The sequence below is a fragment of the Engystomops pustulosus genome, chromosome 4 (genome assembly GCF_040894005.1).
Source record: "Engystomops pustulosus chromosome 4, aEngPut4.maternal, whole genome shotgun sequence".
NCBI lineage: Eukaryota > Metazoa > Chordata > Amphibia > Anura > Leptodactylidae > Engystomops > Engystomops pustulosus.
The window spans coordinates 146516239-146532677 of record NC_092414.1 but is presented as its reverse complement, the minus strand read 5'-3'; the positions used below and the strand labels follow the sequence as shown (position 1 = coordinate 146532677).

General features: G+C 44.4%; 1 protein-coding gene across 3 annotated transcripts in view; it reads right to left on the bottom strand.

The window, feature by feature from the left end:
* The window catches only part of LOC140127380 (dual oxidase 1-like), a 164785-nt gene that overhangs the window by 31592 nt on the left and 116754 nt on the right, over window positions 1-16439 (bottom strand). For all 3 annotated transcript variants that reach the window (XM_072148000.1, XM_072147999.1, XM_072147998.1), the window contains 2 exons: window positions 12965-13149; window positions 9192-9422 (listed from right to left, as the gene is read on the bottom strand). In XM_072148000.1, coding sequence (XP_072004101.1) covers window positions 9192-9422; window positions 12965-13149 — 416 coding nt within the window. The remainder of the gene's footprint in view (window positions 1-9191; window positions 9423-12964; window positions 13150-16439) is intronic.

Genomic DNA, 16439 nt, shown 5'->3' with positions numbered 1-16439 from the left:
GATTAATTCTCCCCGCCACCGACAGAGGTAGCCTGGCCCATAAGTCAAATTTGGTTTTAAATAGAGTCAGCAGTGGCGTAACATTCTTTTCCTGTAATGTGATCGGGTCTGGGGTAAGGACAATACCAAGATATTTGAAGTGGGGAACCACACTCAATCCTTCCTGAGTTTGCGCGTCAGGCATTCGAGCATTTGGCATGTACATAATACAGGATTTATCCCAATTCATACACAATCCCGACAGGACCCCAAAATTATCAATGAGATGCATGGCTCTGGGCAGTGATTTCTCCGTATCCGACATGTAGAGCAGGAGATCGTCGGCATATAGTGCTAGTCGCTCCTCCAACCCGCCATGCCGAAATCCGGTATATATCACATCCGATCGAATCTGGACCGCCAGGGGCTCCACTGCCAAAGCAAAAAGGAGAGGCGATAGGGGGCAGCCCTGGCGAGTGCCTCTCTCAAGTTGAAAACTGTCAGAATGTTGCCCATTTAAAGCTATACTGGCTGTCGGACATTTATAAATGATGGATACCCATCTGATAAATGAAGGGCCAAACCCAAACCTGCGGAGGGCTCCCATCAGGAACGACCATTCAATGGAGTCGAAGGCCTTGGCCGCGTCCAGCGAGGCCAAGGCCCATTCCTCCCTATTCTCAATCCCCAACTGCATGAGGATCTGAGTCCTTCTCAGGTTATCCGCTGCGCTACGACCAGGGATGAAACCGGATTGGTCCCTGTGTACAATCGATGCAATAACCTTATTAAGTCTAGATGCTAGGACCCTAGTTAGTAGCTTATAGTCCGCATTCAATAGCGAGATAGGTCTATATGACCCGCACTCCCGGGGATCCTTATCAGGTTTGAGTATAATCACTATGTTAGCATTGTAAAATGATGCAGGTAGTTCTCCCTTTTCAAAAGATTTCTGAAGGACCCCAAGGAGTGCTGGCAGTACCTCACCTTGATATTTGATATAAACCTCAAGGGGTAGTCCGTCCGGGCCGGAAGCCTTACCCTTGGATAGGTCCCCCAGGGCCTCCTCTAATTCCTCCATGGTTATGGGGTCTTCCAGAGAGTCTCTCTGAGATGGTGTTAGGGTGGGACATGGTATAGCTTCTAGATAGTTGTCAATTTGCGCAGCTGTAGCGTCAGACCGAGTTGCGTACAGGGTTTTATAGAAATCTGTGAAAGTTTTTAATATGAGGTCATTTGATGTGACTAACTGACTATCTCCATCTCTGATACTGATAATCGTAGGGGAAGCAGAGCTTCTATGTATCAAATGGGCTAAAAGGCTACTTGATTGATTCCCCTGTTCGAAGAATAGTTGCTTGGTGAAAAACATACGGCGCTTCCCTTTCTCATGTAAGCAATTCAAATATTGTTTACCCACTTGGAGCCATGCCTGTCTATTCTCGGGGGTAGGATTAGCAACAAAGGCTGCTTCCAGAGTGGCGCAAGACCCAGCTAGATTCTCCTCCTCCTTGACTGATTCTTTCTTGATGTGTGTGATAGATGACTGGATACTTCCTCGTATATGCGATTTGAGAGCATCCCAATAAAAGGAATGGTTCTCATAGGGGAGGTTAGATGATATAAACTCAGCTAGTAAAGTCGGTGTTCTATCTATCTCTGTAATTAAGGTGAGCCAAAAAGGATGGATTTTGCGGGGACCCGCTCGGGACAGCGAGCCGGTAGTTTTAAAGATCGCCATGATAGGGGAGTGATCTGAGGGTTCTCTAGATAAATTTTCCACTGATGCAAGGCTAAGGCAAGCTCGGTCATTTCCGCAGACGTAGTCAATGCGGGATAGGGTACCCCGGCCAGCCGTATAACATGTGAATTCTTGTGTGCTCGGATGCCTGAGGCGCCACAGATCATACCATCCCATTTCTCGTAAGAAGCTCGCAAGTGGTGTCGCACCATCTGACCTACTGTCAGCGGGGGGTGGGGGAAACCTATCTTGTGCTGGATCAACTACCGAGTTGAAGTCTCCCATACAAATAATCGTGGCTCTAGAATAGCGAGTGGCAAATTGAGCCGCTTCATACAGGATATTGAGGTTACCGGGAGGGGGCACATACAGGCATAAGATGACAAATGGTTGACAGTCCACAGTACCATACACAAACAAATATCTTCCGTCAGGATCAGTCAATTGGTCCACTCCCTCCCATCTCAAATTCCTGTGTATAAGGAGTGAAACCCCGCGTGAGTGCGTGGAGTAAGTGGAGTGTGCGGACCACTGTACCCAGGGTTTCTGTATCCAGGAAACATTATGAGCCACCAGGTGGGTTTCTATTAAACATATGAGAGAGGGGTTGTGCTTACGCAGTCTTGAGAAAACGACATTACGCTTATGGGGGCTGTTCATACCCCTAACATTCCAAGTTATAGCTGTAATAGGCATACCGTATCCGATTCTTATAAAAACTTAACAATAACAACTAAAACTGATAAAATTCAAATGTAAATAACTAACTCCCGTGTGCTAACGGGTATTTTACAATATTTAGAGCCCTGCGACCGTGAGGATCACCACTGTTAGGCAGAAGGTGCGCCTAGTAGTGCCTCCCGGACCAGGGATCTGAGTAGTCTGCCGGCAGATAAATCCACTTCCACACTACTTGGCCTGAATATACGGGGCAAGTCCGCGCTTAGGGATGTAATTGCAGCGGACTATTGCTCCATTGGCCTAGCACCATTAATTTTCCTATGCATACCATTACTCCACACCGGGTTATATGGATCATATTAGGATGTTAGGATTAGCCAAGGAGTAATGGATTGTGAGGGGAGGAACAGGGAAGGACGGGTACTGGGATAGGGAAGGGAGGGATAGAAAGGAGTATTATAGTTAGTGTTGTTCAGGGAACAGAGAATCCTCCTGGAGGGATTAGATCATTTTGCATATGGGTTTTCTTTTAAGGGCCAAGCCCATGAAGCACTATCAGACGTGCAGCGTATAACATACAACATGTTAAATAACTTATTATTATACTCATCAGCATTGAACGTATAAACAGTAAACTGTTCTTCAAAGCCTCTCCGGAGGTATCTGCGTACTCCGCAGCAAGCTAGAGCTGGCTTGATGTTTAATTCAGCGCCGCTGAGGACGTTTGCGGGTGTTCAGCCACGATTCTGCATCACTAGGACTATCAAAGAATATAGTCTTGTCTTCGTGTATTACTCGTAGCCTCGCTGGGTAGGTCATGGAGTAAGATATCTGATGGTCCCTCAACTGTCGCTTCACTCCCATGAATGATGCTCGGGACTTCTGCAGAGTAGCTGAAAAGTCAGGGAAAAGCGACACATTTGCATTTTGGTAGGTAATAGTGCCATGTCTTCTGGCTGCTTGCAGTAATGCATCCCGATCCTTGCTGCAGAGGAGACGGGCTAAGAAGGGTCGTGCAGGGGCTCCAGGCGGTGGTGGTTTGGCGGGAACTCTGTGAGCCCTCTCCACTGAGTAAGTTGTGGATAATGCAGCCGCTGGTAAGGTGTCACGAAACCATTTTTCAATAAATGCAACAGGCTCGGTACCCTCCGCTCTTTCTGGTAGGCCCAATATACGTATATTGTTCCGGCGTAGCCGGTTCTCTAAATCATCAGACTTCTGAGCCCACATATTGGCCGCTCTCTCTAGGGACCGCAGTCTGTCCGGTATGGGGATTAGAGTGTCCTCTACCTCAGAGATGCGTGTCTCGGCTTCTTTGACACGCTCTCGTAACTGCTGGAAGTCATGGCGGAGAAGGCCCACATCCACATGTATTTCCTCTATTTTAGTGGTAAGAGAGGTGGTGGAGGTTTGTATAGCCGCCAATAGCTGGGTGGTTACCTCTTTCAGCGTCGGCTCCAATTTGGGAGGAGAGGATGTGGTTCCAGAGCCTGAGGCCTGTCTCGGTGACTCAGGCACTGCTGTAGTTTGGGCGCCGGCGCCATCTTGTGAGCCGCGCCACGCGAAATCACGGAGCTTCGCTGAGGTTCCTGACGCCTTGGCCTTGCTCATGGCAGCCGGACCTCGTTGTAGTCGGCGTCCCACCGTGTTCCCCGGTGTGGGTATCTTATATTTTCGGCAGGATGATTCAATAGGTGCCCGGCAAGAGCGGAGCTCGAGCTACATGCGACCGCTCTCTTCGGTTGCTGGCCACGCCCCCCTCCCTCACCATCTTTCTGTAAAGATCAGCCCTACTCTGCCGAGACTGGGGACAGGTGACAGTGTCTTGCTGGGGTGACATAAAGCTGGCAAAAGCCTTGTAAAGCGTACCCTTGCCAGTGCTGGACAAGCTGCCTGCTCGCCTACTCTCCCTCGCTACTTGTCCCGCAGAACTACGCACTCTGCCGCTAGCGCTGTCAGAAGGGAAATACTGTTTCAGCTTGTGCACCAGGGCCTGCTGGTATTCATGCATTCTCACACTCCTTTCCTCTGCAGGGATGAGAGTGGGAAGATTTTGCTTGTACCGTGGGTCCAGGAGAGTGAACACCCAGTAATCGGTGCTGGAATAAATTCTTTGAACGCGAGGGTCACGGGATAGGCAGCCTAGCATGAAATCTGCCATATGCGCCAGAGTACCAACGCGTAAGAATTCACTCCCCTCACTGGCCTGACTGTCCATTTCCTCCTCCTCCAACTCCTCCAACTCCTCTTCTTCTGCCCATACACGCTGAACAGTGAAGGACTCAACAATGGTCCCCTCTTGTGTCTCGCCAACATTCTCCTCCTCTTCCTCCTCATCCTCCTCCACCTCCACCTCCTCCGATATGCGCTGAGAAACAGACCTGAGGGTGCTTTGGCTATCAACAAGGGAATATTCTTCCCCTGTCTCTTGTGACGAGCGCAAAGCTTCCGACTTCATGCTGACCAGAGAGTTTTTCAACAGGCCAAGCAGCGGGATGGTGAGGCTGATGATGGCGGCATCGCCACTGACCATCTGTGTTGACTCCTCAAAGTTACTCAGCACCTGACAGATATCAGACATCCACGTCCACTCCTCATTGTAGACTTGAGGAAGCTGACTGACCTGACTACCAGTTCTGGTGGAAGTTGACATCTGGCAGTCTACAATCGCTCTGCGCTGCTGGTAAACTCTGGATAACATGGTCAGTGTTGAATTCCACCTCGTGGGCACGTCGCACAACAGTCGGTGAGCGGGCAGTTGGAGGCGGCGATGCGCTGCCCTGAGAGTGGCAGCATCTGGGCTGGACTTCCTGAAATGCGCACAGATGCGGCGCACCTTCGTGAGCAAATCAGACAGATTGGGGTATGTCTTGAGGAAACGCTGAACTATCAGATTTAACACATGGGCCAGGCATGGCACATGTGTCAGTCTGCCGAGTTGCAGAGCCGCCACCAGGTTACGGCCGTTGTCACACACAACCATTCCCGGCTTGAGGTTCAGCGGTGCCAGCCACAGATCAGTCTGCGCCGTGATGCCCTGTAATAGCTCTTGGGCGGTGTGCCTTTTGTCGCCTAGGCTCAGCAGTTTGAGCACCGCCTGCTGTCGCTTAGCGACGGCACTGCTGCTGTGCCTAGAGCTACCGACTGATGGCGCCGTGCCCACGGATGGTAGTTCGGAGGAGGAGGTGGAGGAGGGGTGGGAGGAGGAGGAGGCATAGTAGGCCTGAAACACCTGGACCGAGGTAGGCCCCGCAATCCTCGGCGTCGGCAGTATATGAGCAGCCCCAGGGTCAGACTCGGTCCCAGCCTCCACCAAGTTAACCCAATGTGCCGTCAGCGATATATAGTGGCCCTGCCCGGCAGCACTCGTCCATGTGTCCGTGGTCAGGTGGACCTTGTCAGAAACGGCGTTGGTCAGGGCACGGATGATGTTGTCTGACACGTGCTGGTGCAGGGCTGGGACGGCACATCGGGAAAAGTAGTGGCGGCTGGGGACCGAATACCGAGGGGCGGCCGCCGCCATGAGGTTGCGAAAGGCCTCGGTCTCTACTAGCCTATAGGGCAGCATCTCCAGGCTAAGCAATCTGGAGATGTGCACATTAAGGGCTTGGGCGTGCGGGTGGGTTGCACTATATTTGCGTTTCCGCTCCAGCGTCTGGGGTATGGAGAGCTGAACGCTGGTGGATGCTGTGGAGGATCGTGGAGGCGACGATGGGGTTTTTGTGGCAGGGTCCTGGGCAGGGGGCTGACTAGCAGCTGACACAGGGGATGGAGCAGTGGTGTGCACGGCCGGAGGTGAACGGGCTTGTTGCCACTGAGTGGGGTGTTTAGCATTCATATGCCTGCGCATACTGGTGGTAGTTAAGCTAGTAGTGGTGGAACCCCTGCTGAGCCTGGTTTGGCAAATGTTGCACACCACAGTCCGTCGGTCATCCGGTGTTTCCTTAAAGAACCTCCAGACTTCTGAAGATCTAGCCCTCGCCGCAAGAGCCCTCGCCACGGGAGCTTCACTAGTTGACACATTTGGCGCTGATGCACCAGCTCTGGCCCTGCCTCTCCGTCTGGCCCCACCACTGCCTCTTCCAACCTGTTCTGGTCGAGGACTCTCCTCCGTCTCAGAAGCACTGTGTTCACCCGGCCTCTCAACCCAGCTTGGGTCTGTCACCTCATCATCCTCCGAGCCCTCAGTCTGCTCCCCCCTCGGACTTCCTGCCCTGACAACAACTTCCCCACTGTCTGACAACCGTGTCTCCTCATCGTCGGACACCTCTTTACACACTTCCACTACGTCAAGAAGGTCATCATCACCCACAGACTGTGACTGGTGGAAAACCTGGGCATCGGAAAATTGCTCAGCAGCAACCGGACAAGTGGTTTGTGACTGTGGGAAGGGTCCAGAAAACAGTTCCTCAGAGTATGCCGGTTCAAATGCCAAATTTTCCTGGGAGGGGGCAGACTGGGGGGGAGGAGGCTGAGGTGCAGGAGCTGGAGGAGTGGCGATTTCGGTGACATGGGTGGACTGCGTGGAAGACTGACTGGTGGTGGACAAATTGCTCGAAGCATTGTCAGCAATCCACGACATCACCTGTTCGCACTGTTCTGGCCTCAACAGTGCTCTACCACGAGTCCCAGTAACTTCAGACATGAACCTAGGGAGTGTAGCTCTGCGGCGTTCCCCTGCTCCCTCATCAGCAGGTGGTGTCTCACCCCGCCCAGGACCACGGCCTCTGACCCCTGCAGTAGTTGGACGCCCACGTCCCCGCCCTCGTCCTCTACCCCTAGCCCTCGGGTTAAACATTTTTAAAATGAGAGTTATAACTTTTTTTTTTTTTTAACTTTTTTTGTTTTTTTTTGTGTTTTTTGTTTTTTTTTGTGTTTTTTGTTTTTTTTTGAGTTTTTAAAACCAAACAATGCTATCCTATTGCTATGGCTATTTTCTAGCCAAGTATCAAAGCACACTACTATGCCAGATGAGATGACACTGAGTTAGTGCCTAATTGAAATCCAACCCCTACTAAATTTTCCCACTTCGGTCTTTGCTATGGATATGTGCGTCACTAAGCGCAGAACACAGCGGTCGCAAGTCTCACTACAAATTGCTCAGAATTGGCTAGTACATGCACTGCAGAAAGTACAGCCACCAGCAGATCAACCAGAAATCAAATATATAGAACGCTACTGTAGGCGTAAGTAAGCTCTTTGTATTCTCCTATGGCTATTTTCTAGCCAAGTATCAAAGCACACTACTATGCCAGATGAGATGACACTGAGTTAGTGCCTAATTGAAATCCAACCCCTACTAAATTTTCCCACTTCGGTCTTTGCTATGGATATGTGCGTCACTAAGCGCAGAACACAGCGGTCGCAAGTCTCACTACAAATTGCTCAGAATTGGCTAGTACATGCACTGCAGAAAGTACAGCCACCAGCAGATCAACCAGAAATCAAATATATAGAACGCTACTGTAGGCGTAAGTAAGCTCTTTGTATTCTCCTATGGCTATTTTCTAGCCAAGTATCAAAGCACACTACTATGCCAGATGAGATGACACTGAGTTAGTGCCTAATTGAAATCCAACCCCTAATAAATTTTCCCACTTTGGTGTTTGAGGTGGATATGTGTGCCACTAAGAGCTAAACACAACGGTAGCAAGTCCCCCTGCTAATTCCTCACAAAATGGTACTAGATGCAAATTAAAATAAAAAAAGTAGAACGTTATTGTAGCCCTAAGAAGGGCTGTTGGGTTCTTTGAGAATCACTCCTGCCTAACAGTAAGCTAATAGAACACCCTAACGCTTTCCCTGACCAGCAGCAGCTCTCTCCCTAGCGGCATCCAGACACAGAATGATCCGAGCAGCGCGGGCAGCGGCTAGTCTATCCCAGGGTCACCTGATCTGGCCAGCCAACCACTGCTATCGACGTGTAAGGGTACCACGTCATGCTGGGTGGAGTGCAGAGTCTCCTGGCTTGTGATTGGCTCTGTTTCTGGCCGCCAAAAAGCAAAACGGCGGGAGCTGCCATTTTCTCGAGCGGGCGAAGTATTCGTCCGAGCAACGAGCAGTTTCGAGTACCCTAATGCTCGACCGAGCATCAAGCTCGGACGAGCATGTTCGCTCATCTCTATTTAGGATACATAAGAAGTTGTAACTGCACTGCTATGCCCCCTCACCTCAAGTCTCCAACTACCCTTCCTATAAATTGTGAGCCCTCATAGGCAGGGTTCTCCTTCCACTTGTGTCAAATTTATGAATACCATGGAATTGATGGTGCTTTATAAATAAATAAATAATAATCATCATATGTTGAACTGTTCCAATTACCATCCACCTTTCCATTGTGGCCTCTTGGGTCCTCTTAAACAATTTTTTTATTACTCAGATATATCAGTAGCCATTCACTTGCTTAAACGTTCTTACACTGCTGAGGTCAGAGATTGGCTCTAAAACTCACTTGAGTATGCACTGATATGAACACTTTGGCCAAGTTAGTATACAGTAGTTCTCACTCAATTCACTTATACCTTTCCTCCTCTTCTAGCCTCATGTCCCCTATGATTTGTAAAGCGATTCAGAATTTGATGGCACTATATAAATAAAGATTATTATTATACTGTAGGTATTTGTAAAATCCTTTAAGGCATTTGAATATTTATTACTGTACTTTTTATGCATCTTTAGTTTTATACAGATACTTCTGTAATTCTTAAAGCAATGCAAACTCTGATATTTTCAACTACAAAAAATCAATCCAACAGTCCAATGTGAAGTTCTATATGAAATTGATGCTCACCTGCTAATATCACAGCAGTTTTTGCAATAAGTCGGTGAAAATCTACCGCAGCATCAAAAGGAATATACTGATTCAAGAAAGTTTCTCTTAGGAAAGTGATGAGATTGCGACACATAGTAAGCAATATGTAAGAAAACATGAATGAAATGCTGGCAGCCGTTCCTCTGGATACAATGATGCCTGGTAATGTTACTTCACCAATACCAGAGTGCTGTGACTCAAAGGCGTAATCTGCATGAAAGATGAGAAATTTAGTCTTAAGACACATTGGAGGTCATTGATTTTTTTGTCTTTCTTTGCTTTTTTGGATTTTGGACTTGTTTTCATTGATATCAGGCAACCAAGTTTTTTGTGATTTTTTTTTTATCAAAAAGGTAACAGAAAAGTTGCACATAGGTGGCATTTTCTTCTGGAATCACTTCTAAAGTTTCTCCTATGCCTGATCAGGACTGGAGTTTATTTGCAACTTTTTAACGACAATTTGCTCCAAAATTGTGACTTTTTCATACATCCACATCTTGATTTGCGTGTCCAACTTTGCTAGGCTATTGAAAAGCCACAAATTTAAGCGCAAATATTAAAATGTGGCAAAAAAGTTGCAAATATAAGAGAAACAAAATGTGCAATATTTTTTACTTAATGCGCTGTATAGTATAATAAAGCCAAAAAATATTTTATAATACAAAACTTACAGCTGCAGTGATAAAAAGGTAACTGATTTCTATGACTTTTTTCAGAGTGTAATTTGTTTAATGTTTTATATCTGCTATGGAGCCCTATGGTGTTATAAGGCGTAGCAGCTATAGACACCCAGCCACCCAACCTGCCATATCAACGAATGGAGCATGTGTGTGATTATAAACATATTATATGCAGTATAATATGTATATAATGGAGCACATGTACAGACATACTCAGCTGAGAAATCTCGGGGTAGAGGACAGCAGTACTAGGAATCTATCTGCTGTTCCTCCCCTGTGTGTTCAGCAGCCTTTGGACTGCATTAAGTATTATCCATGGCCTCTGATCCTGCCCACGAAGAAGACTCCCTAACAGTAAGTATATACATGTGTGTGAGTGAGTGTATAGATGTATTTGTGTGTATTTGTATTTATGAGTGTACATACTTTGAATAGCTGATGTATGTGTGTATATGGTGTGCATTTGTTTGGGTGCATATGGTGTGGATATGCTGTATATGTCTGTGTATATGCTGTATGTATGTATATGGTGTATATATTCTGTATCTGTGTGTATATACTGTATATGTGTATATAGGCTGTATATGTGTGCATGGTGTGTATATACTGTATGTGTGTTTGTACCATGTGTATGTTTGTGTATATTGTGTTTCTGCTGTATGTGTGTGTATGTGCTGTTTGTGTGAATATGCTGTAGATGTGCACATGGCATGTATATGCATTATATGTCTGTGTAAGTTGTATGTGTGTATATACTGTATTTGTGTGTGCATCTTCTGTACTTTTGTGTATATGCTGCTTGTGTAAATATGCAATATGTGTGTATATGGTGTGTCGATACCGTAAGTATGTGTATATATGGTGTTTATGTACTGTGTATGTGATGTGAAGCAAATATACTATATGTGTGTATATATATATGATGTATACTCACTATATATGTTATGTCTGTATATGAGATATATAGTATTTATGAGTGTATACATGTACCATTGTCTGTGTATAAATGTATTAGTGTATAAACATATACAGGTAGATCTGCTTGGGGCCCAACATCTACTTGTCAAGCCCCTGGTGATCAGTGAAGTGAAGAAAAAGTCATGTCTAGCACTCAGACTCTTATTGGCCTAGTGCAGGATTCAGGCAGTGAGACTAATGTATTGGGGTATGAGTATCCACTCGCACATAGATAAAATTGAGTGTATCCTGAGATTCTTACTTAAGTTTATTTTTTTAATACTGTTTCATAAGGAACGTTGCAAATATTTTCGCCTGGACTTTTGCCTGAAGTTTGTGCTCGGGTCACTTCCCTGTCATAAAACAGCTGTGGTTCTAGGACTGATCAAGGGTGTTAACTCTTTAAACGTCGCTGGAGTGATGGCTTGCACCACCGGAATTTAAAGGACAAGACCCGCGATCGGTGCCAGAACTGATTGTGGGTGTTAGCAGTGAGGTGAGCATTCAAATTTGGGTACTGAACAGAACCTTCAGGGGTTCAGTCTTAATGGATCCTCGCATCCCTAGTACTGTATATTTCAGAAAAGTGTTCTGCACTCCCCTTACAATAGAAAAAGTAATATAATTATGGCTGTGCTTTAACAGCACGCCAGTATACATGCTTGTAATATTGCTCACATATCATATCTGTCCATTATGCAAGCAATCATAGTTAACCTAAAATTTTTCACAAGAGAATAAGCATATGGACTAAATGATGCAATAGGTACACTATTTGCATTGCAAACTTCAGATGTAATATTTCAAGCAACAACTTGTATGTCTAAAAATCCAAACGCTGATGAGTCAGAAGTTTCGCAATAGTGACACTTGCTAGAAGTGACTCATAGTAATAAGGTATGACACACCTCTTATACTACATGTGCTTCTCATGCACAACAGCTCTGGCTAGCGAAAATAAGTCTATGTGATATTATAAGTGAATTAGAAAGGACATAGACAACTTTTAAAACTATTTTCCATTATTTGTGTTAAAGAGGACCTTTCACCACCTCACACATGTAGAGATCATAATACCATCATGTAGGGGCGGCTACACAGATTCAGGGGCACTTGGAATTTTCCTTCTAGCCCCCACGGTTGCGGAGATATCATTCTGAGGTTCTGACCATTGTAATCTGTGTTTTCTCAGAGAGGAGGAGCTGGGGCTGGAGCTGGAGGCGTGTGTTATGCTAATCTTCTCTCATACTGTCCAATCAGCGGCAGGCAATGTCAGAGAAACAATTATGAATATTGAGCTGTGATTTTTTTCTATGTTCATCTAATGGTTGTGTTCACACACATTCTGCTACTATTCTGTTGACTTTATGTTTACAATGTTTTTGTAGTTTTGCTTGTGGTTGCATTTACGCGGCGTTTGCGCCAGTAACGATTACGTGGCGTTTGCGCCAGTTACAATTATGCAGCATTTGCGCCGGTAACAATTATGCAGCATTTGCACCAGTTACGATTACACGGCGTTTGCACCAGTTGCGATAACGCGGTGTTTGTGCCAGTTAGGCTTACACGGCATTTGAGCCACGGTTATGCAGTGTGTGCATCATGGTTACACTTATTCCGCATTTGTGACAGGTTACGCTTACGTGGTATTTGCGTCCCATTTACACTTACTCTGTTTTTGCATCCTGTTTATGATTACGCAGCGTTTGCCCCAATTACGATTACACAGCGTTTGCGGCAGTTACAATTACACAGCGTTTGCACCAGTTACGATTCCACGGTGTTTGCGTCAGTTGCGATTATGCAGCGTTTCCGCCAGTTACGATTAGGCGTCGTTTGCGGCACCGCTACGCTTACACAGCATTTGAGTCATGGTTATGCAGCGTGTGCATCATGTTATGCTTATTCCGTATTTGTGACAGGGTTACGCTTACGCGATATTTGCGCCCCATTTACGCTTACTCTGTGTTTGTGTCCCGTTTACACTTACGTGTTAACTCTAAGAAAAAATGGATTGGAATTGGAATTGGAAGACATCCAATTCAACCTCAGTATGTATCATCTGTTATGCTCATAGTACAAATATAGATATCCATCAAAATGCCTTATACTTACAGTAAGCTCTCTCTAGGAAGACTCCTGCAGAAATCCCATAGAAGATAACCACACAGACAATATGGCGTCTGTAATTCTCAATAAAACGTTTAAACTCCTGTATTTTCTGATGCACTTTGTGTCTTTGGTATTTTCCTTTTTTGGCCTCAGTGTATAAACGTTGTTCTTCTAAAGTATAAGATAGACTTGACAAGAAAAAAACTATTATTAATAAATAGGGATATTTTACTATTGTTGGGATAAAATGCAACTTCAATGAATTTTATACATATATTGCAATTTTCAATATAGCATGAATGTGGTTAAGGACAGATAATTCAAGACAATTTGTTAATATATCTATTACAGAATTCTGTGCTAAAAAAAAACCTGTCTGCATTACATTTATAAATGGTTTTAGACAGTTATTGCACACTTCTACATCTAGTAAGACAAAAGGTCTGTGAAAGGTTGATGAAAGGGGGCGTGGCTTAGCACCAAAAATATTGCTGACCCAACAGAATTTTGTCAGTTTTCTGGAGTAAAGTAAACCAACTGATAGGAGGTGCAAAGTATGACCCGGTAATCTACTGCTGACATCCCCGGCTAACACCCGCGGTCAGAGTGGGCTCCGACCAATGCGACCGCAGCATTTAACCTGCCTTCCGGGGGTCTTTCCCCCACGATCGGCGCCCCACGCCATTATCAAGGGGCGCCAATCGCTACTATGGCATCTCTGGGGTCTGATCGGGACGCCTGAAGGCAGTGCCTTTAAGATGACGTCATCTAAAAGGCACAGTGTCAGCCTATGCATGTGCATAGGCTGACACTGCTAATACCCTGCAATACATAAGTATTGCAGAATATTACCATGAACAAACAATCACATGATTGCTTGTTAATGTCCCATGGTGGATCAAGTAAAAAATGTAAAAAAAAATGTTTTTCAATAAAAAATAACTTTATAAATCACTAAAAATGCCCATAAGCCCCAAAACATATAAAGAGACATATAACGCTCAAAAAAGTCAAAATCATAACACAAACCCCACATATATAGTATCACCGCATCCATAGCGGATCCATAGAATAAAACGAAATAACTATTGAACCCATATGATGAATGCCGTAAAAAAAAAAACGTTAAAAACCTGCCAAAAATTATGATTTTTACCTATTATATCCCACTAAAAATGCAATAAAAAGCGATCAACAAAACATATGTACTCCAGAATGATATTGTTGCAAAGTAGAACATGTCCCGCAAAAAACAAGCCATCAACCAGCTCTGTAGCCAAAACGTAACAATGTTATGCCCCTTGGAAGACGCTTGCACAAATAATAGATTTTCCCCCACATTGGGGTTTTATTTGGCAAATTTAGTAAAACATAAGAAAAAATATTCATGTCTGGTATCCCCGTAATCGTATCGACCCATAGAATAAAGATAACATGATTATTGGGCTATATGGTAAACACGAAAAAAAAAAAGTAAAAGTTCCAGTACAGAATTGATGCTTTTCTAATCGTGACCTCAAAAAAAGTTCCTAAATTTTCAACAACCCCAAAAGGGTAAAACTGGAAAAAGCATTTCAACCTGAAAAAAAAATGCCGTCACATGGCCCCAATAACGAAAAAGCGAAAATTTTATAGCCTTCAAAAGGGGCCAATGGGGAAACTAAAATCCTGGCAGCTGCAGGGCGCACCTTCCCTTCTGCGCCTTGCTGTGCACAAGTGGGGGGTCTCTGCACTCGGTAGAAATTTCATAACAAATTGTATGGTGGGTTTTCTCTTTTTATCTTTTGGAAATGTGTAAATTTTAGGGCTAAATGAACGTATAACTGACAAAATTTGACCATTCTAAATTTCCCCTCCATTTTGATTCAATTACTATGAAGATCTCAAGGGTTTAACAATCTTCCTAAAAGCTGTTTCTTATAGCTTGAGGGGTGCAGATTTAAAAATGGGTTGGTTATATAGGGGGTTTTAATGCTAAATATGTAAAATTTAATTTCAAACAGTATTTATCCCCAAAATAGTTAATTCTGAAATTATGGAAAATCGCTATTCGATTTGTAAGCCGCGTGACTTTAAAATAAATTATCCAGACATTTTTAAAAATTATGAAAATATAAAGTAGATATATGGGAAATTTTATTCGGCAAGTTATTTAGGTGGTAAATCTTTCTGCGTGAAAACGCAATGATTTCGAATTTCAAAAATGGCAAATTTTTCAAAAAATTCATCATTTTTTCTTTTTTTGGTAAATAAACGCCAAAATTTACCACTAAAATGAAGTACAACATGTGGGGAAAAAATCTCAGAATCGTTTAGATAAGTAGCAGTGTTCAAAAGTTATAACTATATAAAGAGACGCATGTCAGAATCCAAAATATGGGACTGAGCCTTAAGCTACAAAATGGCTGCGTCCTTAAGGGGTTAACAGGTGTCTGCACTGTGTCACACACTATCATTTTTGCCGCAGCTGCACTGGCTTCCATGCAACACAGTTTGGGGGGGGGAGTTCTGTTGGATGATCTGACTGATTCAGACTGAGCACATGATTTTTGGGATTTTTATCATTGGTTTTGCTGGGCTTGGCTTTGTTGGTGTTAAAAAACTTTGCATCTTTTTTTGTTTTTTTGCAACTTGTTAATGTCAAAAAGTCACACAGGGCAATTCTCACCAGTGGAACATAAAAGCAGTATCCGAGTACAAGACCAGTATTAGGTTTATGTACTACAATTTTAAACAAAGTCGCATAAAAAGTAGCAAAATCATTTTAGGCACCTCATGCTGTTGACAAAATGTTGCAAAATCAGCCATCAGTGCAGAAGAACACTACAGACAGATTTATTAAAGGGCCAAAGCCACTTTAACCCCTTCATGACTGCCATGCGGCTATTTGTCCTGCACCGTGGCACCTAGAAACACAATCCAGGTGTTATAATAAACAGGAGAATGGTTTGGGATATATTGAGGTTAAAAGTGTTCCCCTCTCAAGTCTTTCAGCTGAAGGCAAAATGTAGAAAGAGCTGCAAGAAAGTCTTAACATAAAGTTTGCAGCAGTACATGCACCCTCTGCCTCTGTAGCTGAACTTGGGGAAAGGGTGATGGGAAAATGCTCTACATATTAATAACATATTTTGGTAAAAGTTTAAAGTTTTTTTAACAAGTAGTAAAACTGAATAATCGGAAAAATTACATTTGTAGTCATTTATCGGCTAATTTTATAAAGAAAAAAACATGTAAGTAATAAAGCTATCCTGCCAAGTTAAAGGACATCTACCATCAGATAACCTTCAGATAGACATCTGCCATCAGATAGATGCTTATACTTACCTCGCCGTCCAATAACCTTTTTTTATCCTTTTGAAAAGCCTGTGGCGCATCATAATTCCTCTGATAACTATTTTATGTACTCCCCCAGCCGATTGGCATGCACACACTAAGCTGAGAGGGCCAGTGACATCCCTGGCTCTTTCTTTGCTATTCT